This window comes from Sander lucioperca, chromosome 18 (genome assembly GCF_008315115.2).
Source record: "Sander lucioperca isolate FBNREF2018 chromosome 18, SLUC_FBN_1.2, whole genome shotgun sequence".
Taxonomy (NCBI): Eukaryota; Metazoa; Chordata; class Actinopteri; order Perciformes; family Percidae; genus Sander; species Sander lucioperca.
In genome coordinates, this window is record NC_050190.1 from 3,468,287 (window position 1) to 3,489,973 (window position 21,687).

The 21,687-nt window shown below is 41.6% G+C and overlaps 2 protein-coding genes across 2 annotated transcripts in view; one reads left to right on the forward strand and one right to left on the reverse strand.

Moving 5' to 3' along the window:
* LOC116036831 (transcription factor IIIB 90 kDa subunit-like) overlaps positions 1-21,687 on the reverse strand; it is a 125,496-nt gene that overhangs the window by 78,704 nt on the left and 25,105 nt on the right. Inside the window, exons 6-12 of the mRNA XM_031280495.2 lie at positions 20,192-20,264; positions 6,642-6,791; positions 3,537-3,630; positions 3,074-3,200; positions 2,682-2,721; positions 2,135-2,227; positions 1,248-1,559 (exon numbers count right to left, since the gene is read on the reverse strand). Of these exons, the coding sequence (XP_031136355.1) occupies positions 1,248-1,559; positions 2,135-2,227; positions 2,682-2,721; positions 3,074-3,200; positions 3,537-3,630; positions 6,642-6,791; positions 20,192-20,264 (889 nt within the window). The remainder of the gene's footprint in view (positions 1-1,247; positions 1,560-2,134; positions 2,228-2,681; positions 2,722-3,073; positions 3,201-3,536; positions 3,631-6,641; positions 6,792-20,191; positions 20,265-21,687) is intronic.
* LOC116036832 (BTB/POZ domain-containing protein 6-B-like) lies at positions 15,261-19,036 on the forward strand. Its single transcript, XM_031280496.2, has 4 exons — positions 15,261-15,667; positions 16,376-16,466; positions 16,708-16,826; positions 17,399-19,036. The coding sequence occupies exons 1-4, from the start codon at positions 15,261-15,263 to the stop codon at positions 18,429-18,431; spliced, it is 1,650 nt and encodes a 549-aa protein (XP_031136356.1). The 3' UTR covers positions 18,432-19,036.

The window sequence follows — 21,687 nt, forward strand, 5'->3', positions numbered from 1 at the left end:
AATACGAGCAGTCACACTGATGTTGCATCACAAGTAACGTCCAAGTCAGGACCAAGTCCTAAACTTTAAACATGTCATTATATATCTGCTGATCGGAGCTGCCAAATGTACCTTTACCTCCTGCTTGTGCAACGTGATTGGCTGCAGTCAGACAAGATTTGTATATCTGTTGTTCGGAAAATATAGTTTATTCACTGCACATAATTTTTATGACAGGATCTTTTCATTAAGGATGGAAAGGATAGAAAGTAATTTTAAGTCCAAAGGCTTAAGTCCATGTGAAGTAACGCTTAAATGAAGTAGACTTCAACTTCAAAGTCTTTTTTAATTTTCTTTATAATTTTACAGGTAATGTTCACCTAACCAATCATGCTGTTTAGAGTTATTTTTCCTGTCTTGGTGCAGTAATTTGCTTCACCCGAGTATAATGCCATTGTTCGCTTCGGCACAAACAAGTGACAGACAACCTCTCCAGAGAGACGTAGCTGAATGTGCTGCAAATAAACAAAACAACAACTTGCAGTATTTTGGCACAAATCCACCTCAAGAGTTGAGAAACTCTGCTACCTCACCTCCTGAACGTCTCCCACACATTCCCTATCTGTCTGCGGCGTACTAAACAGGGTTATACATAATAAGGGATGACAAATTTCAAACACAGCTCAGTCAATTTCATCCTGGAGCAGAGTTAATTACGACAATTAAACCTGAGAGAGCATTCTTTAACTTGATTATGGGTTATTATGGGGATACAGTAGGTACCAGACACAGCAAAGGATGAACGGTATCACCTCAGCATTCCCAGTCAGACCATCAGACCATAAAGCTTTTAGATAGACGTTTGCTAAATCAAACAACATAATGCCTGAATGTTTTAAAAACACCAGATTACTTTACATACTACTGTATGTGATGCATTAAATACACCCACCATTCCTCTCCCTCTGCTTGGATTACACTGATGACATCCAAAATGCAAAAGAAGATAAGTATATCAAAGCGCAAACAGATGACGTTTAAGAAACAAATCTAAAAACAGTGCCAGGAGAGAAGCTTGAGAGCTATTTTTTGCCAACAAATCAGATTACCATGCCCCAGAAATCAGGACTCTGTGACAAAACCCAAGAAAAACTTCCAATCTAGTTAATCTGATTTCAGGTAAAGTGATACCAAATGGGATTGTTCTGCCTAAAAATGAGGCCTCTAGTCTGAAAAAACAGATTTAAAAAAAGCCAGGCTGCACTCACCGTTCTCCTTCCCGTCTCCAATGCAGTGGTCGATGGACTCGGGGAGGCCGAGAGTGGCTGCTGTGGGCATCGGGCCCAGGATGGACGCCAGCGACGGGGCTTTTCGTTTCGGGACATCCTCCTCCTGGTTCTCCTCTTCCTCCTCTGGTCTCTTCCGCTCCAGTTTCAGCAGGGCCTCTAGCGTCAGCTCGCCCAGGTCTTTGCCAAAGTGCTTGGCTACGGCCTGAAGCACGTCTTCCTCCTCTGGTTCCTCACAGTCTGGGTCTGTCTTAGACGATGTGGAGAGGGTGTCGCCGTTGTCCTTATCGCCGCCTGGGAGAGGGACACGGATAGCGATACAGGTTAGAAAATGTATGTGGTGTTCAGTGTATCCCTTTAACCCTCCTGTTGTCCTTGGGACAAATTTGACCCGTTTTCATAATGTCTGTATCAGAAATATGGGGTTCTTTTTAACCAAATTACGGTTTAAAAATCTCTAATAACAGAAATGATGAATGATCCAGCTGGAAGAGCAACATTGCGCCCCCCCCCCCCCCCCCAGAGTGGAAAGAGGGGGGTACGAGTATGTGTGTGTGTGTGCGTGTGTCTGACAGAGTAATAAATAAAAGCACCATCACATATTAACATGGCAGTGTGTGTTACACCGGTGATGTTTGGCGACCCACTCAACTCGAGTCAACAGCTTGTCGTTTTATGCTGCTATATTCCTTTTAGTGCTTTTACTGACACATCAAATCTCATGTTACTCAATTATAGTTTTCAAAAAGACTACAAATGTGCAGCCATTTATACACTCCACAAAACTAAATAGTTTGACAGATAAGCTGAGAGACACACAGAGACCTTTTCTTGCATCTTGCTTTAACAAACTCCTTTCTGCTAAGTACCTTCTTTAGTGTAGGCAGCGTAGACTCCTCTTAGTTTGGGTCGATTGTTCTGAAGCTCTGAGTCTATTTCATCCTGGAAGCCTTGAATTTCATCTGTTGAAGACAACAATGAAAAATGGAATGATTCCTGGATCAACAACGTTACATGCAACAATGAAAAGTAGAAAGTGAGATGCGGGAACTTTTCTAACCCTTTAAATGATATCTCCCATAATTACAATATAACATGTAAGTTAATTACATGGCGTGCTGAAACTCAATCATGTAAAAAAAATGTGCTGCAGTGTTTTGGTTTCTTTTCTCGCTTTGACGACAGCCAACACTGTAGTGCACTTAGTCAAGGTCAGCCAACTGGCAGAAACATCCAACACAATAGGAAAATGTTACCAAACTCTGCCTTTGTCAGTGTAATGAATGGGAGTCCAACTACCCTGAACAGCTAAGAGGATTCATTTTTGTAAAATAAGAAGAAAGGTAGTGCTCTGAGAGTCAAGATGCCTTTGACATGTTGGCAAACAGACGAAGGATAAGGATATCGCTATCATACCTTCAACGTCATCCATCTTCTTCTTGAGCTCGATCTCTAGCTAGAGGGAGGGAGACAAAGGAGAGAAGTTGAATAAAAGAATAAAAGCTTATTTTTTTCCAAACAGTGACTACAGGGTGAAACGATTACAGAGTTAAGACAGAATATAGTTATACGACGGATCCTTGACAGTTTTACTTTAGAGGTTAATACCCTTCATTAATTATTGGAGAAAGCCTACAGGCTGCATGAATCATCAAGAATGCATCAAGAAAATATAAGATGAAATTTTAATATTACCCGAGGGGAAAAATGATTGATAAAAACATGGATGTGAGCATGTATTTTTTTATGATATGATTGACACATGCTAGCTTGTTTTTCCTGATACTATGTGTGTTAAAAGTCCATACCTGGTGGACTTTTTTCTTCCTCAGTCCGGCTGTAAAGCAGGGCGGGTCACATTCTTGGTCCAGATCGGTCTTCAGGAACTCTTCGATAGTCAGCTGACTGGTGGGTGTGTCCTCAAACTCTATCAGTCTAATGCAGGAGAAGTTGCAGGGTGACAACAGGCAAAATCATCAAATAAAAAGCACAAACAAATTAGGATGAAACACAGAATTGGGTCACTGGGGCTGATAATTTAGGACACCGGCAGTCCAAAAAAAATAATATAATATAAATAATGAATCTCCTGCTCGCTTATGCACCATTAAAAAACAAGCCAACTCCAGAGTATGAAAGCCTCCTTCAATACTTTAACTGTCAGAATGTTCTTGCTGAATTAGAACTATCAAACGTCATCCAATATCCAACAAGTTAGCTTTCAAGTGAAAAATGTCCATGTCAAAAACATCAAAAACTTGTACCACCCACCTTTTTCTTAGCGTGGTTTCACACACTTTTACAACGCTGACAATTTCTTTGATAGTGCGGCGAAAGTCGTGCATACGAGCGGCAACGAGAAGAGCTGAAAACACAAAAAAAAAAAAAACACTGTGATGAGATTTAACAATCAGGTTAAATGTCTGTCCCTACACATTATTTACAACTCAACCTATGGCATCCCAAAACTACATAAATGGTTCACACCACAAAAAACAGAACAGAGATATTTCTGTGTATTGTAATTCAAGTGGTCTAAGAGAAAACTAGACTTCCTCTTGACTCTGTTTTCAGGCTTTAGATGATCTAGCATGTAACGGGAGACTTTGGCCAATCACAGGTCATTACAGAGTAAGAGTGTTCCTATTCTCCCTGTACACCAACAGCTGCACCTCCGGTCACCAGTCCGTCAAGCTTCTGAAGTTTGCGGACGACACCTCCCTCATCGGACTCATCTCCGATGGAGACGAGTCCGCCTACAGGTGGGAGGCTGACCACCTGGTGACCTGGTGCAAGCAAAACAACCTAGAGCTCAATGCTCTAAAGACAGTGAAGATGGTTATGGACTTCAGAAAAAACCCAACCCCACCAGCCCCCATCACCCTCTGTGGCTCCACAATCGACACTGTGGAGTCTTTCCGCTTCCTGGGAACTACCATCTCCCAGGACCTCAAGTGGGAGCTGAACATCAGCTCCCTCGTCAAGAAAGCACAACAGAGGATGTACTTCCTGCGGCAGCTGAAGAAATTCAACCTGCCAAAGACAATGATGGTGCACTTCTACACAGCCATCATTGAGTCCATCCTCACATCCTCCATCACCATCTGGTACGCTGCGAAGAGAGGCTGAGAAGGTGATTGGCTGCAATCTGCCGCCGCTCCAGGACCTATACGCCACCAGGACTCGTGCTGGAAAGATTGTGGCTGACCCCTCCCACCCCAGAAACAAGCTCTTTGAGTCACTCCCCTCTGGCAGGAGGATGAGGTCCATCAGGACCAAAACCTCACGCCACATAAACAGTTTTTTCCCCTCCGCCACTAGCCTTCTAAACAAGGCCCGGAATCCACCCTGACTCTCTCCACACCCCACCTCTGGCTCCTCATGCCACTGTACCTACTCTGCTGTAGCGTCCCTTTTCACTACTGTTTAACTTATTTTACTATTTATTTAAATTTATTTTATCGTTATTAATACATACTGTGTGTATATGTTTATACTTATATTGTTTATATCTTTTTATCCTTCTTATATTTGTATGTGTGACATGCTCCAACAACACCATGACAAATTCCTCGTATGTGCAACGTACTTGGCAATAAAGCCCTTTCTGATTCTGATTGGCTGTTCTAATGAAAATGCGCATTCACGTCCCTTCAGATGGTGAAAGCCTGATTCACTGGCGGAAAATCCTGCAGAAAACTTTGCTATTTCAGCATTGGCAACAACTGCCGACACTGCAAAGCAACCCCAAAAAAAGGAAGACAGACTTCTCAAAGAGAATCTAAAAATAAACGCAATAAAACGTGTCAATATCGGCAAAGTTTTTCAGACATTGAAAGGAAATGTTGCTAAAAGGCTTAGCTGCTTTGCCTTTTCCAGAAAACTGTATAGTAAAAATATTATGTTTGGTTTGTAGGCGCCTCTGTGTGAACACCTTGAAGACTGCAGGACAGAGCCGACGGGACAGGAGCACCTCAGCCTGCAGAGCCAATAATCCACCCCCAGTTTTCAAAAAGAGTAACACTAATGTTATGCAATGAATTGCAGTGCAAGCCTTGAAGGGGAACAGTTATATAACCGTCATTAGAGTTGCCTCGCTCAAGAGCCTGTTAAAAGATAGATGCATGCTTCTACTTCTACATGCACACGTCTAACAGCCATAGTGATGGCTTTTTAGCTCTGCTGACGACTCTCTCAAACATATTACTGCCGTTACCTTGAATCCACGTAACTTCAAAGCTGCTTTTCCTTTCTTAATGCAGAGTTAACGAATACTTTACATCCATACACTCCTTTGTCCTTGAAGTTTTATGCAGATACATGTTGCTGGTTCATCAACGGCTATATTTGCATCATATTTGGGAAGAACCTTTTCCTTCTTCCATCCGACTGTACCCTTCTCAATGATTTATAAGAAATTAATTATTCAGGAAATGCAGCAGAGGAACAGAGAAAGACGAAAATTGAAACCCTGCGCGTAAACAGGAAGTAAGCCCGTCATTCGATTTCAGGACGTCTTAGCTGGTAATGCATCAAAGCCGAGTGGATTCAGGTTGACACCAGCAGACACACAGCACGGGGAGGAGAAGCTTTGAGGTCAGCTGTTTTATAAACTCACAATGATGGCCAGGGTGGAAAATCAACACTAGACCAGCTGTGATAAGTGTAGGCAGGTGCTGGCAGGTTGGCCTCACCTACTCGCCTTTGGCAGACAACCAACAAACAGTTAAAAGGCCCGATGCCTGATGGGCCTTATGCCCACGAAGCAAGGGGCAGAAACTCAGTGCCACACCGTCTCTGACATCTTCTATATGGATATTATCATTACCTACACTTAGAACAACTTGCTGGAAACCAGTAAAACTACTTTTTAGAGGTGAAGTGAATGTAAATAGCTAATCCTGCACTTGCAAGCTAAGCTAACAAGCTTGCTTGTTGGAATTTTAAACATTTTCCATTAATTTATGTTGCGCTTCATGCAGTTTCAAGGGCACAAAAACAACTTCTTGTTGTTGATCTCCCCCCTGAGCTCTCACTCATTCTGGTTTGTAACTCTTTTCACTGACTCCCTCCCTCACATTGATATAATCCCCGGTTGCAAAGTAAAAACTAGTCAGAGTTATGAAATCCACTTATGTTCATCCCTGTTAGAGAACTGTGAAGTTGTTGTACTGTAAGGTCAGAATGGGAAGTATCCTAAGGGCAGCTTGATGTTCAATGCCAACAGAGCACAGAGCGTTAATCACTTTCTCTCCTCAGATTTTTCTCAGAGGACTGAAACCAAGAATCCTCTAATGACAGACTCGCTGCTCGGAGCCTCCGGGCCGCTGCCAGCAAACCCTCCATCTATCTTTGGCCACCTCGTGTCATGGTTACCTGCTCCACAGAGTCCCGACGGCCTTCGTCCCGTGTGCATCCAGTCCCTCTTCATCCTCTGCACCAGCCTCATGGCCGTCATGGCCACGTCGTGGTTCTTCTCCCCAAATTCTAGTAGCTGGGCGAAGCGGGGAATGTACAGGCACGGGTCTGGTGGAGACAGGAATGTTTTTTATTAAAATGTTGTCGATGAGAAAAAAAGACTTGCCAAATGCGTGTAATCTTGTTAAAGGATAACAACCGTTTTTTTCAACCTGGACCCTTTTTTCCCTATGTTTTTGTGTCTAAGTGACTGATGGGAACAACAACCTTTGACATTGGTCCAGTATTATGCGAGATCGCTGCAGTCGGCAGCGGAGAAACAAGCTACAATGTAAGTTAATAGGGCAATTGTCCAGCTTGTATTTACCTTCACAAAAGTGCTTGTTTTGCCACTGACAGACTCAGATTCATATTCTAAGTGTCTGACAACATTATGGAAAGGATTTCTAAAGAGGCCGACCTTTCTGTTAAAGAGTAAGATCCTTTTTTTTTTTTTTTTTTTTAAATAGAAACATCCGCGAAATTGCGTTCGCTAAACCCACCAGACTCCATGTAAATAAAAAAATTTAGCATCGTAAAATACACAAAGTCGACAAAAACAAAATAAAACTATGAAAAGCCATTTTGGGTCATCTTTCCACTTTTCCAACCATTACAATTCTAGTTTTGGTTGAAATAAACTAGGGCTGTCAGCGTTAATGCGTTAACGCGTTAATCGCGATGCGATTAAGGGCCGATGCGATTAAATTTTTTTAATCGCATTAACCGCATGCCTGCATTTATTAATTTATTTTACACTTCACTCGGCTTTGCGTCGTGCCTAACAGGCTACTATTTTGACCCTTTGCAGCACCGTTACTTATCATCAAGCTGCCATACTTCCTCGTAACACATCCTGCTGCTGCAGGCATGATGGAGAAAGACAGCAGCAATGAAATCCTGAATGGAGCTTTTTATTTTCCAAAACTCCCGGACGGCTCATACACAAGTCGAAAGCCATATGCACGCTTTTGTGTAAAGCCGAATTAAAATATCACCGAAGCATGTCAAGCTTGAGCTACCACCTACGGAGCTAAGCACAGTAGTACAGTTAACGTGATGCTAGACCACCGATACTTGGGGGGCGGGGGAGAGATGAATGTTCGGAAAAAAGAGGTTGCTGTGGCCCGCCGTACAGGTTAGTTTGACCAGCGGGCAGCAGCGGTGGCCGGAGCGAGCAGCTGCAGCTGCGGCAGCCAGAGCGAGCAGCTGCAGCGGCAGTAGCGGGCGATCACGGGGGGACATCCTCAGCGGTGAAATGCGAACGGGGGCTGGAGTATAACCTAGCTAGGTGGAAAGCTAACGCTAGCCGGCCACCTGTTCCATCAATCCTGCTTGCAAGTGTCCGCTCATTAGACAAAAACTGGACTACATCCAACTTCAAAGAAACTCCCAACCTGAGTTCAGAGACTGCTGTGTTTTTGTTGTTGTGGAAACAACAGTGTACCGGACGATCCAGCCTGTTTCTCGGTCACCGGGTAAGAGTGGAGATGGGCTGTGTTAACACGGACTTGTGCAGAAATGAGCTGCTCATTTACCGGTGATCACTGGACGTCAGTGAGTAATCAACATTATTTAGGAGTTACTAAACAATATATTGACTCTAGTAAGGATAGGGATTTTTAGTTTTTTAGTTAGGTACTTGGAGGAATTGTGCAATAATGACAGATTCACACATTTTTCTTTTGTTTACAGTAAATAAATAATTACAAATCTTAAAAACAAGTTCATAAAGTAACTTACTTTGCATTCATTTGATTCTCAATCAAGATACACTGGTAAAAATTGCTTTCGATTGTTAATATGTACTTAAAAACTGTTATGAAATGCAAAATAATAGAATTTTAATCATGTGATAAAATATGCGATTAATCACGATTAACTATAGAACTTCAGCGATTAATCGCGATTAAAAAATTAATCGTTTGACAGCCCTAAAATAAACACATAAGTAAACTATGTGTTTATTTTCATGTGAAAATACAGTTGTGTTCAGAATAATAGCAGTGTGTTTAAAAAAGTGAATAATGCTCAAAATCCTTAGAATAGCTTTTAATTCCATAATATCAATGCATTGGGAACACTGCACATTCATTTCCAAATCAAAACATGACCAACATTGATCAAGTTTGTGTTATACCTTTACAGAAAGTGAAGAAAAGGGAATATTAGGCTGTTCAAAAAAATAGCAGTATTTGCATTTTTCTTTACAAACTCAAACATTTACTGCATAAACTGAAACATGTCTCAAGGGTTTGCTTTACTTTGAATCACTGCACTAATATTTAGTTGCATAACCATTATTTCTGAGAACTGCTTCACATCTGTGTTGCATGGAGTCTACCAACTTCTGGCACCTGTGAACAGGTATTCCAGCCCAGGACCATTGAACTACATTCCACAATTCCTCTGCATTACTGGGTTTTGCCTCAGAAACAGCATTTTTGATGTCACCCCACAAGTTTTCTATAGGATTGAGGTCTGGGGATTGGGCTGGCCACTCCATAACATCAATCTTGTTCATCTGGAACCAAGACTTTGCTCGCTTACTGGTGTGTTTTGGGTCATTGTCTTGTTGAAAGACCCATTTCAAAAGGCATTTCCTCTTCAGCATAAGGTAACATGACCTCTTCAAGTATTTTGATGTATTGAAACTGATCCATGATCCCTGGTATGATAAATAGGGCCAATACCACGGTATGAGAAACATCCCCATAACATGATTTTTGCACCACCATGCTTTACTGTCTTCACAGTGTACTGTGGCTTGAATTCAGTGCATGGGGGTCGTCGGACAAACTGTCTGCGGCCCCTAGACCCAAAAAGAACAATTTTGCTCTCATCAGTCCACAGAGTGTTGCCCCATTTCTCCTTTGGGCAGTCAGTGCATCCTTTGGCAAATTTCAACCTATTCAGTACATGTCTTTTTTTCAGCAATGGGACTTTGCGGGGGCTTCCAGCTGATAGCTTTGCTTCACATAGCCTTCTTCTGATCGTAACAGTACTCACAGGTAACTTTAAGTCTTCTGTGATTTTCCTGGAGCTGATCATTGGTTGAGCCTTTGCCATTTTGGCTATTCTTCGATCCATTCAAATGGTAGTTGACCGTTTTTTCCCACGTCGTTCAGGCTTTGGATGCCATTTCAAGGCATTTGAAATCATTTTGACTGAGCAGCCTATACTTTTCTGCACTTCTTTATATGTTTTCCCCTTTCCAACCAACTTTTTAATCGAAGTCCACTGTTCCTCAGAGCAGTGTCTGAAACGACCCATTTTGCTGAGTATTTCAGTGTGAAATGCACTTTAACCAGCATGCACAACATTTGCTTCCTTCCTTCTTTAAATATGGGCCATAACTGACACCTGTTTCTTCACAGAATCAATCACCTCACTAATTGAACACAACAATGCTATTATTTTGAACATGCCCCTTTCAATTACAGATTCAATTACACAGAATGAGCAGCATGCATGTCATGACTGTTGGGCCTGTTGGTTTTCTATGACTCTACAACACTTACTAGTAAATTATTTGCCATGTAGAAATATCACTTCTACCAAAAAATTTGATTTATGAGGTTAGTGATGTTGGACTGCTATTATTTTGAACACAACTGTATGTTGGCTCTATTCACGCTAAAAGTATTGCTATTTTAAATGGAGTCTGGTGGGATTAGCGCTAGCGACTTCAGAGCTGTTTCTGGTTAAACAGAAAGGTGTCAAAGAGGTTTTAAAGGTCGACCTCCTTAAAAATTATGGGTTTTTTTTAACAGATCTGGACACAGAAGAAGATTTTAAAAGATTTCTTGCAACACTGCGAGATGTAACTTTTTTTTTATAAAGCCATTTTAATATAGATAGATGACTTTATGATTATGATTATTATGATTATGATTATTATGATTATTATTTATATTATTAGGGTTGTGTCCAAAATCACACCATATTTACTATATAGTGCATTAAAATGACCCTGTATAAATGTTTTCACTATATGGCGCCCCCATAAAATGTAATAAAAAATTTAAAAAAAGTAGTGTGCATGGCATGTACACTACTTTCTGCACACAACCACAACACTCTGCAACAATTAAAGTGTGATGACACAAAAAGTTAATGATTCGTAGTCATTTTACTGCTCACTATAGGGGAAAATATTGAGTACATTATACAGGGAGTGAGAATGAATGAGTGATGACAACTGAAGCAACTGCAGCACAGAACACGGTTTCTGGGTCTAAATGATCACATTCAGCTTTTGTTTCATGTGTGATTAGCTGGAGAGGATAAATCATGGCGTGCTCAAGTTTCAGGCTATGCTGCCCAATCTCTCTCAGGATGGCTCTTTAACCAAAACTCTGTCCAATAAACAGGCTACTTGTGTGTTCATGTGACTTTTGTTTACACGCCCTGGTTCGTGTCTGAGCAGTAAACAAACCAAAAGCAGATTTTCAACCGAGTAATCTTTTTTCCCACTCTGCTTCAGACCAAAGAAAATGCTGTTTGTCTGCTTCTGATTTATACAGATTAAAACTTACTGGCACCTGTGAGCTTCCCAGTAAAACCAGGATCCTACTGCTGGCTGCTAATTAGCTCCACTGGAGAACTTGAGGATTAGCATTTAGCTCAAGTGCCCCTCGAAGCAGCCTGTTTCTCATTCAGTGTCTCTGTCCAGGTTTTCACAGCTGGCGAAAGGATTTGAACGGGCAACCTTCCAATCACAAGCCTCTTGCTTCTCCAATGTCTCTGAGAAACTTGCACAGTGTATCATATCGTAAACTTTATGGAAAATACTACAGCTGAAGAAAAGAAAGCTATCAGAACCACCTGCTTTTGCCATGAAACTGCACGGCAGCTGGGCAGTTTGACGTTTTGATGTATTCTAAAAAATGATTTTACCATACAAAGAAACCTTATTTAATACTCAAATTAGAAGGAGTCGTCTTCCCGCTGTAGCCAGGAGACAAAAGTAGAGTTGCGTGCCCCGTCTATGACAACAGAGTCAAATATCTTTGAAGTCAGTGGCTGCATTTAAAGAGCAGTCCAGTGGAAAGCTGGTAGAGCCAGCTGGTAATAAGATCCAGACTGATCTCTCCCCCCCCCCCCCCCCATGCACCATGTAATGATACGTCTGCAGAGCTCGCCATCACTGCTCCAAGTTTTACTGAAGAGTCTGTAAATGCGAGGCCAGCCAAGATCCCCATAGAAAAAAGAGGCTGTTTAAGGAAAAGAAAAATCCACCTTCAATCCTCTTTCACTGTCGAATATAAATCAATCTGTGATGCTCAAACAGCCCAGGAGTCATTCTGTGATGGAGGGCTGTAGTGTACTCTTTCGTGTAGCCACTTTCCCCTCAACCTGCCTCGCCTACTTCTACTTCTGTTCCCCACATTCCCCAAAATTACTTTGGCCACCCCCAGAGAAGGGCCGTGAACTTGCTCCTTTCAAATCAAATGTGGGAGCAGGGATGTATGTATAGCATTAAAGGGTTATCATTCAGCCGTGGGGAAGCTACGCCTGTCTCTCAAAAACTCCAAAACGGACTTGGAGCTGCAATACATTCTGGGGTTTTTTTTGGTACTGTAGGTGAAGAAATTGGTCTATGAGTTTATTTTTCTTTGATGGAGAGTTTGGTAAAAATCTCTTTTTCAAGAGTGTCCTGGCCAAGACAGGCAGCAGTACAACGACACAGACACATTGAATGATTTCAAACTCCACCAACGCCATTTGAAATATTTCTTTGGTTAGTTATCCACATAAATAACAAAGATAAAACCATCAAAGACTTCGGGGTACAATTAGTCTTTTAAATCTAGCTTAACACTTTTGTTTGCCAGTGCCTTTCACAAGTTCATTTAAAGATGTTACATTTTTATACTTCTGCGCTAAATTTATTGTGTTTTTACTAATTGTTATGTATTCTGTCTTTTAGAAATTGTGTTATTTTCCATTTTATTTGTTTTGAATGTTTATGCTTTTTTATGCTAATGTAAAGCATTTGGAATCCGAGTTGTCTGCTACATAAATAAACTTGCCTTGCCTAGGGTTTCACATGGTGGTAAAAAAAAAAGAAAAATAGTGGTAAGAAAAGTATTGATTCTGGAGTTCATAAAATGTGTTCGTTTGCCTTGTAGCATTCCCAGAAGGATAAAGGGTCATTCTTATTTATACTTACCACTATACATGGGTGTATTGCAGCAATATTGTTTTTTTTTTCCTATCCTTTTTTATTATTTTAGTGAGGTGATGATTCAACTATCTGGTGATTTTAGAGGTTATAGTTTATGGTTCCATTGAACCGTAAACTACAGTGTAAACAGCATTGTCAAGACGTTGTAAACATGTCTGGCAAAAGGTATGGCAGTTACTCCACTACATTCATCTGACAGCTTTAATTACTAGTTACTTTACACATTAAGATTTTTGCACACAAAACGCATGTAGTTTATAACATCTGATGTTTTATTATACATGAAACTACCCAACAATATAACGGCCTACAAGTCCAGCTGAGATGATTAGACCATTAAACACACAACTGTTTGGATCCTTTACACTTTCTAAAATGTGAAGATTTCTCCATTGAGTACTTTTACTTTTAATACTTTAAGTACATTTTCCTAATTATACTTACATACTTTTACTTAACACTTTCAATGCAGAACTTTTACTTGTAACAGAGTATTTTTACAGTATTAGTACTTTTACCTAAGTAAAGGACCTGAATACTTCTTTCACCACTGATGTATGGCCATTATAAATAAAACATATTTTGGGATGTAATTACCTAACAATATTACTATGAAGGAAGGAGGTCAGTATTTGTAGGAACATCTAAACCAAATGCTAGCTGAGCTACTCAAGAAGCCACAACTATCTGTAACTTCAGTTCCTACTGCTGCAGTACGCTAACTAACGAATCATCGAGTGTTAGATAGACACATGATATATACAGCAGCAGAAAAGTACACATGGATATAGTTTGGATTTTGCCAGTTAAACAAAGTTGTGTTATCTTTTGACATCTTGTAAAAATGTGTCACAAACTTGTCACTGCTATGTTATTTTGAACGCACACATGAGATTGATTAACTTGCACCCTTTCCTACACGACACCTGCGGGCCCATAGAGTTAAGTGAGGATTTTTTTTCTCCTTTTTTATTTTCAAACCTACTTGCCTGTACAAAATTGCTATACGTTTATATTGTTTCGTTTAAACTGCATTGTTTGTCTGTTTCTATCAATATATTGAGAGCCTACTTTTACTTCTCCTCCACTACATGTTAGAGGCAAATATTGTACTTTTTACTTCACTACATTTGTCTGACAGCTTTAGTTACTCTACAAAATAAGATTTCTGCACACAAAACTTATAAAATGAGGTTTGGTTAAAATTCCACTGCCCAAAGTTTATACATTTGCAGCTGAAACGATAATGGAAATAATAAGTAGTTGCAGTTTTATACAAAATTGTCCCAAATGAGCGCCATCTCAACAAACTACAACAGTAAATTCCCGCTTTTACATCAACGCAGAGTAATAATAATGATATAATAGCATAACAGTCACAGGGGACATTTTTCTGCATTGAGTACTTTTAATACTTTAAGTACAATTTTCTGATTTAACTTAATAAAATGCATGATTTTCACTTGTAGTAGAGCTTGAATACCTCCTCCATCACTGGAATTTCTACACTGTAGTAGCCTACTACTAGTTTTAATTGAGTAAAAGAGTACTTTTTCCCACCACGGTTTTTTTGCTTTACGTTTCTGGGTTATTTCTCCTCATTACTATGCTGTAGTGGAGGGTCATATTTAACAGACCTTTTTTATTTTTATTTGTATCTTTCCACCGGGTTTAATCAGCGGGACAGAGGCGGAGCGGTTGAGCCGGTGACGCAGTCTGCGGAGCTGCCAGGGGAGGCGCTTCGGCTCTCCTAACGTCACCACCATGCGGGAATCCGATTGGTCCTCAGCGAGCCCTGGGCGTCCGAGGAGATCACGACGGGGGAAAAAAAAGCAGAAAAATGGAGCAGACCTTAAAAACTCCCGACAAATGACTATTTACCTCGGATGCGGACGGCAGCAACAGAACATCGTAGCTGGCTTCGTGTAGGTTGACAGTCGGTTCGGAGAAAGAGGGAGAAATATCGGTGAGGATTAACGCAGAGGCGGGGTGGGAAAAATAGGAAGGACTTAATAGCTGCGAGTATCCGGATTAACCACTCGCTGAAAAAGGGAAAACAAGCGACGCTTCGTGGACATTTCTCCGTCCAGAGAGGATGAAGTGACCGCCAGGAAACGGAGAAAAAGTGCTTGTGGTCGAAGTTGGAAGCGGAGGAGGAAACGGACTCCACCGGGCCTGAACGGATATTTAGATGTTGTCGTGTAAACTTCGCTGTCGATGCCGTTTTAAAGCGGCGTTGTAGGAGCAGAATTTCACCCAGAAAACGTTTAATTCTACGCCGAGCAAGCACCCCAATAGTGATTCAGTTCACCGGATACTAACACGAAGAAGATTCTTTGCTTGTGCCGATGCCAACGGCAGACTGCAGGTTGCTCCATCATGGCCGGATCATGAGGTGTTTGACTTATCTACTCCTACTTCCAGAAACCCTGAAAAAGTCTAAGAAGGTCTGCAAGCTCCCGGGCAGGCTGCCGGTATGTTATGAGATCCTGACTCTGTCCCTGACGAGCAAGAAGAAGCAGCAGCAGCAGAAGGAGGAGGAGGAGAAGATGGCTGCGGAGTTGTACCCCGCCGCTAACACCAACAACCCAAACCTGTCCAACGGCACGACGGTAGCGGACACGGAGAAGACCAAGGAAGTACATGTGAGCCAGGCCAGCAGCGCGGCGACCACACCGACCACCCAGCAGAACATCAACAACAACAACGTCGACCCGCCGAGCTGGCAGTGCAGCCACCCCACACTGAGAGAGAGGTAACTCCTGAATACACTGGACCAGATTATCGGGCACAAACTGAAGTAAATGTCATATGTATGCGCACAATATCTTTAAAAGTCCCTGCAGCGATATGTCAGGAAATATGGATCACTATAAAGTGCATTTAGATCATTATGAAGTAACGACAGGTCACTAACACACGGCGTAATTATGATAGTAATAAAAGTGCAGTAAGGTCGCTGTGCTCTCATCAGCCCCAATTGCATAGTGGTGTTTTATATTTAAACTATTCCTGCAGCATTACCTAGTTACATTACCCTTAATGTTTCAATGTGCATACTAGCATTTATTCAGGTTCTATGTACTGAGCTGTAATAACGAGTCGATTAATATGCATACAATTTGGTTAACAGATTACTCATTTAAGGACGTTTTTAAGCAAAACATAGCTACAATTCACTGGAATATGTTCTGGTTTATAATGGTAAATTGAGTATCGTTGGGTTTTGGACAGTTGATTGGAGCAAACAAAATTCTAAATGTCACAATAGGCTCTGAAAACAATAGCTTAATAGATTAATTGACAAGTAAGTCATCTCTAGTCCCAGGCCTACTTCCGTTGCTCTATATCCTCCCCAAACCTATGAAAATAACCAGTGTCTCTAGGCAAAACGAATGTGGGAGGACTTTATATTATACAATCCTTGATAGTGGCTTATTCATGAAACCTGCTCTGCTTTTAGGAATGCCTTGATGTTTAACAATGAGCTGATGGCTGATGTCCACTTCATTGTTGGCCCCTTGGGGGAATCACAGAAGGTTCCAGCACACAAGGTAAAGACATTTTACATGTTGGAAAAAACTGTTTTTTGATTTATGAGAAAATAGAAAGCCTAAAGTCAGATCTAAATGGAGTGATGTCCAGTGTTTGTTAAATGTATCCGTTGGGCGAGTAGAGAAGTTGTGTACGTCTCTGCATCAGTGTTACTGAAAAAGAGCTACTCCTGCTCCTTTATTGAACTTGAGTGATTGTGGTTGCATGTGTGTCTGACGCATCTGTCTGTCCCCCCGCCAGTATGTGCTGGCTGTGGGAAGCTCCGTCTTCTGTGCCATGTTTTATGGCGATCTGGCGGAGGAGGAGTCCGAGATCCATATTCCAGATGTGGAACCTGCTGCTTTTCTAATTCTGCTGAAGTAAGCCACTCACTATCCCTCACAAAGCCAACCAGAAGGAGAGATGACAAGCGCAGTCAGTGTCACTTCAAAGCATATTATTACTCATCCAAAGCTAAGCAGAGGCGAATGCCAAAATGCTGGGAGCGCCTGAGAGCAGGGACAGCAGCACAGTGCTCTGTAATTGCTGCTTTTCTCAGTGCTCTTTTCCCTCATGCACAGCCTGACAATTTTCTTTGAGGGAAATATACACAGAATAGTAGTTATAAATATCCTGTCTTTGTTGCTCATTCAGTAGCATTGGCTAAGCCAGCACCATAAACTGTTTCATGTTAGGCTTTTTCTGAAAGGGGTAGGATGTTTTAAGTCATCATACAATCCTCTTTGGGACACAAAAAGAATAATTGTTTGCTTTTTTTGTGAAAATTATACTAGAAACAAGAGGAAATTGGCACTTCCTAGAGTTTTTCAAGGATCCAAAGTCATGTCTTATTATTAATATAATATTAAATAAACAGTTGTATCTAGCAATGCCAGCCAAGTTAAACTTCTGCTCATGTACAGTGATTAAAAGGTTATTTTGTTTCTCCCAGGTACATGTACAGCGATGAGATCGACCTGGAGGCAGACACGGTGCTGGCCACCCTATATGCTGCCAAGAAGTACATCGTTCCTGCACTGGCCAAGGCCTGCGTCATCTTCCTGGAAACGAGCCTGGAGGCCAAGAACGCCTGTGTGCTGCTCTCCCAGAGCCGCCTGTTCGAGGAGCCGGAGCTAACGCAGCGCTGCTGGGAGGTAATCGACGCTCAGGCCGAGCTGGCGCTGTGCTCCGAGGGCTTCTGTGAGATCGACCTGCAGACTCTGGAGATCATCCTGCGAAGGGAGACGCTCAACACCAAGGAGGTGGTGGTGTTTGATGCTGTTATGAACTGGGCCACAGCGGAGTGCAAGAGACAGGGTCTGGGGCCCACCACCCGCAACAAAAGAAATGTGCTTGGCAAGGCGCTGTTCTTAGTGCGCATCCCATCCATGAGCCTGGAGGAGTTTGCTGATGGGGCGGCGCAATGTGATATCCTGACACTGGAGGAGACTCACAATGTGTTCCTGTGGTACACTGCGGCTAAAAAGCCAGATCTGGAATTCCCTCTGACTGCGCGGCAGGGTTTGGTGCCTCAGAGGTGCCATCGCTTTCAGTCCTCAGCCTACCGGAGCAACCAGTGGCGCTACCGCGGCCGGTGCGACAGCATTCAGTTCGCGGTGGACAAGAGGATCTTTATCGCCGGTCTGGGGCTGTATGGGTCGAGCGGCAGCAAAGCCGAGTACAGCGTCAAAATCGAACTGAAGAGACAAGGGGTGATCCTGGCGCAGAACCTGACAAAGTTTGTGTCGGATGGGTCGAGCAGTACGTTTCCGGTGCGGTTCGAGCATCCTGTTCAGGTGGAGCAGGACGCGTTCTACACGGTGAGTGCCGTGCTGGACGGGAACGAACTGAGCTATTTTGGCCAAGAGGGCATGACGGAGGTGCAGTGTGGGAAGGTGACATTTCAATTCCAGTGCTCCTCCGACAGCACCAACGGGACTGGAGTACAGGGAGGACAGATCCCCGAGCTTGTGTTCTATGCCTAAGCCGCTCTGGACTGCTAATGGATAACTAGCTTTATCCTCGCCTCCCAGCCTTCAAAGTAATGTAGCATTAAAGACACTTGACTATGTCACACTAAATGGCCTGGTTAGTTCTTTGAGAGACTATTTTAAAAGTCAAGGAGCTGTTGTTATTTAATTTAATGTTATTTTTTTTATTTAAATACTGGGTTAACGTTATTTGCTCTGTCGCCTGTGTTCAAGGGCTGCGGCTGCTGTAGAAACAACATTAATAGAGTCATTTGTGGTTATGTAATCAAGCTGAGCTCCACAACTGAAACAAGTAGGGACCGCTTCCAATTGTGTAATTGCAAGTCTATATACAATGTTGTTGCTATAGTCTAAGCAGCAATGTTACACGAGGAGCAAACCTTATGTAGTGTTATGATTCTGAATGCAAAAAAAAGTAGAAATCTTGTCAGAAACATAATTGTTTTGCACTTGAGGACGGCCTCATAAACAGTGTCTTTTGTAAAATACAATTTAACTGTTAACAGCTTGATGCTGTTAAAGATGACCAGATGTGTTCTGTACAAGAATGCTTATACACCTGATGATAAAACATAAAGGTTATAATGTGATTGAAGTTACAGATGTCCCATCATTTTGGGAGAGGGAGTGGGGGATTTGAGGGACTGCAGTGCCCTCTGGTTACTGCAGTGTGAACTACACCTGGGTTTTTATGAGAACATAGGAGTTTTTTGCAGCTATGGATGGATTACTCACTAGGCCTCCAGTACAGGGGCCCAAGGAGTCATGGGGGCCCCTGAGCAAGAACATCTTGTTAATGGGTAACTTTGGGTTTTTTCCAGCCTGGACCCTATTTTCCCATGTTTTTGTGTCTGAGTGACTGGTCCAGTATTAAGCGAGATAGCTGAAGTCGGCAGCGGCAAAACAAGCTACAATGTAAGTTATTACCTTCAATTTATGTCCACAAAAGTGCTTGTTTTTGCCACTGACAGGCTCAGATTAATATTCAAAGTGTCTGACAACATTATGGAAAGAATTGACAATGAACATTTTCCCTTACATTGCAGGCCGTTTCACGGCTGAAAATACTGGACTAATTTTAAAGATTGTTCCCATTTCTCACACACAAACACACACGCACGCATGCAAAAGTAGCGTTGCGTTTTTTGGCGCTTTTAACCCCATCCATTGGTATCTGCTGATTAAGATTTGAATCAATCCATCAAGTTTTTGTTAATCTTCACAAATAAGCTGCACACTTATCCTACAGAAACCTACATTAAAATTAGTAACTTAGCTCTGCCTGCACAGAGTAGAACCTGCTTTACAGGTTCCTATAATATTAAGCACAGTATTAGATAGTATTTTGTATAATATCTGGAGAGAGGAGTGTGTGAATCTGCTGTGGCAGGAAGACTTGCATAATAGCGTCTTTTCATCACCATGACATTCAAGTTCCCTAAACATTATGGAAGTGCAAAAATAATCCCTGGAGGACGTCCAAGTCATTTATCAAGCAAATATGCCTAACGTTCTCTGGTTCCAGCTTCATAAATGTGAAGATTCACAGCTTTTTTTAAAGGAGTTATGTCATTGTAAATTCAATACTTCTGAGTTTTGGACATTTGAAGATGACTAAATGCCATATTTATAACAATTACTTCTCTACATAAGACATCTGCCAAATGGAGAGTGGACTCAATTTAAAACAAGCTTAACACAAGTCCTGAAAAGTGAATCCAGTAGAACAAGGTGAAGATAAGTGAAGTCTGTACCTATAGCCGGGGCGTTGATGCAGAGCTCTCTGGACAGAACGAGGAAGGTTTTTCCCAGTACGTAGACGTTCACCTGCGGAGGAGAGCAATGGTTTCTAAAAAGTGATAAGCAGCAAAGACAAAAACACTGAGCATCAGTCTGAAATCACAAGATGTTGGATATGATTGATGATGACTGGTGTGTTTGAGAGAGAAAAACCAGACTATTAGGATATGAATTAAGGCCGTTGCGTCAGCATCAGGTTAAGTGTTTTGGTTACGTAATCGACCTGAAGGTTGCAGAACGTTTCACTTCAATATGTGTGATTAAAAGCTAAGCTGTGGGCCATTTGAAAAAGGGATTTTCCCCCTAATACAGTCTCCTAAAATTGCAGCTCTATTAATTCCTAATGAAAATATCTGCCACTCAGTCCTTCCTCTACTCTCCTTTTTCTTCTGTTGGGGCTTTTCTGATGCTTAGTAGGAATCAATGAATTATCAAGAGACTGAGATGGTGCAATATAGAAGACCTTTATTTCATAAATAAAGATCTGAGTTCAACTCTACAGAGATACTGCAACTGAACTCAATCGAATACTAAAGAGTCAAGACTCTCCTCCTTCCAGCTCTTGGAAATTGTACAATGTCTCTAAAGTATGCCTTCAGATCGATTTCCTGAATCTAAATTACAGATCTGACCGGTACACCGGTGTGTCTGGATAGTATTGGCTCTCGGCTCTCTGATATTTCTTTCCACCTTTTGGATCATAAAAAGTCAACATTTTAAATCAGTTATCAGTTGTTTTTGGTAATTTTTATTTTGGCTGGTTGAAGTGTGTATCTAAGAGGAGGGCGTGACCGATTTATGTACTTTAATCACCTAAAGGGGGACCTTTCACAGACACCTGCACTGGCAATTGTTTCTCCAAAAACAACAGCACAAAAAGTGAAGGGACAAACGGTTATTTTGATAACTGACTGAGCTTTGAGGTGAAAAAAAAAAATACCTCAGAAACAACTGAAAAATGGGACAACTGCTGGCTAAATGACTGTTTGCCTTAAAGGTGAACTGCTTGTGAGTTATCACTGAAGTTATTTATCTCAAGACTATTGCGAACATGAAGGTAACATTTCAGCTTCCATAACTGCTTGCAAGGACGCAATACTAAGTACCAAAAGTTAACATACAATTCTTTGTTATTCTGTGATTTTATTCTTTACTTTGCCAACTTTAGAACTGAAACGATCAGTCGATTAACCGCGTAGTCAATGACAGAAAATTAATCAGCAACCACTTTAACAGTTGATTTATTCAATTGCTTCATTCATTTTTCAAGCAAGGATGGCAAATCCTTCTCTCTGGCTCCAGCTGATCAAATGTGAGGTTTTGCTGCTTTTCTTTGCGTTATGTGATGGTAACCTGAACATCTTTGGGCTTTGGACTGCTGGTCGGATAAAACATGGAATTTAAAGATGCTGCAGTGGGCTCTGGGTATTTTTCACTATTGTTTTTAGAC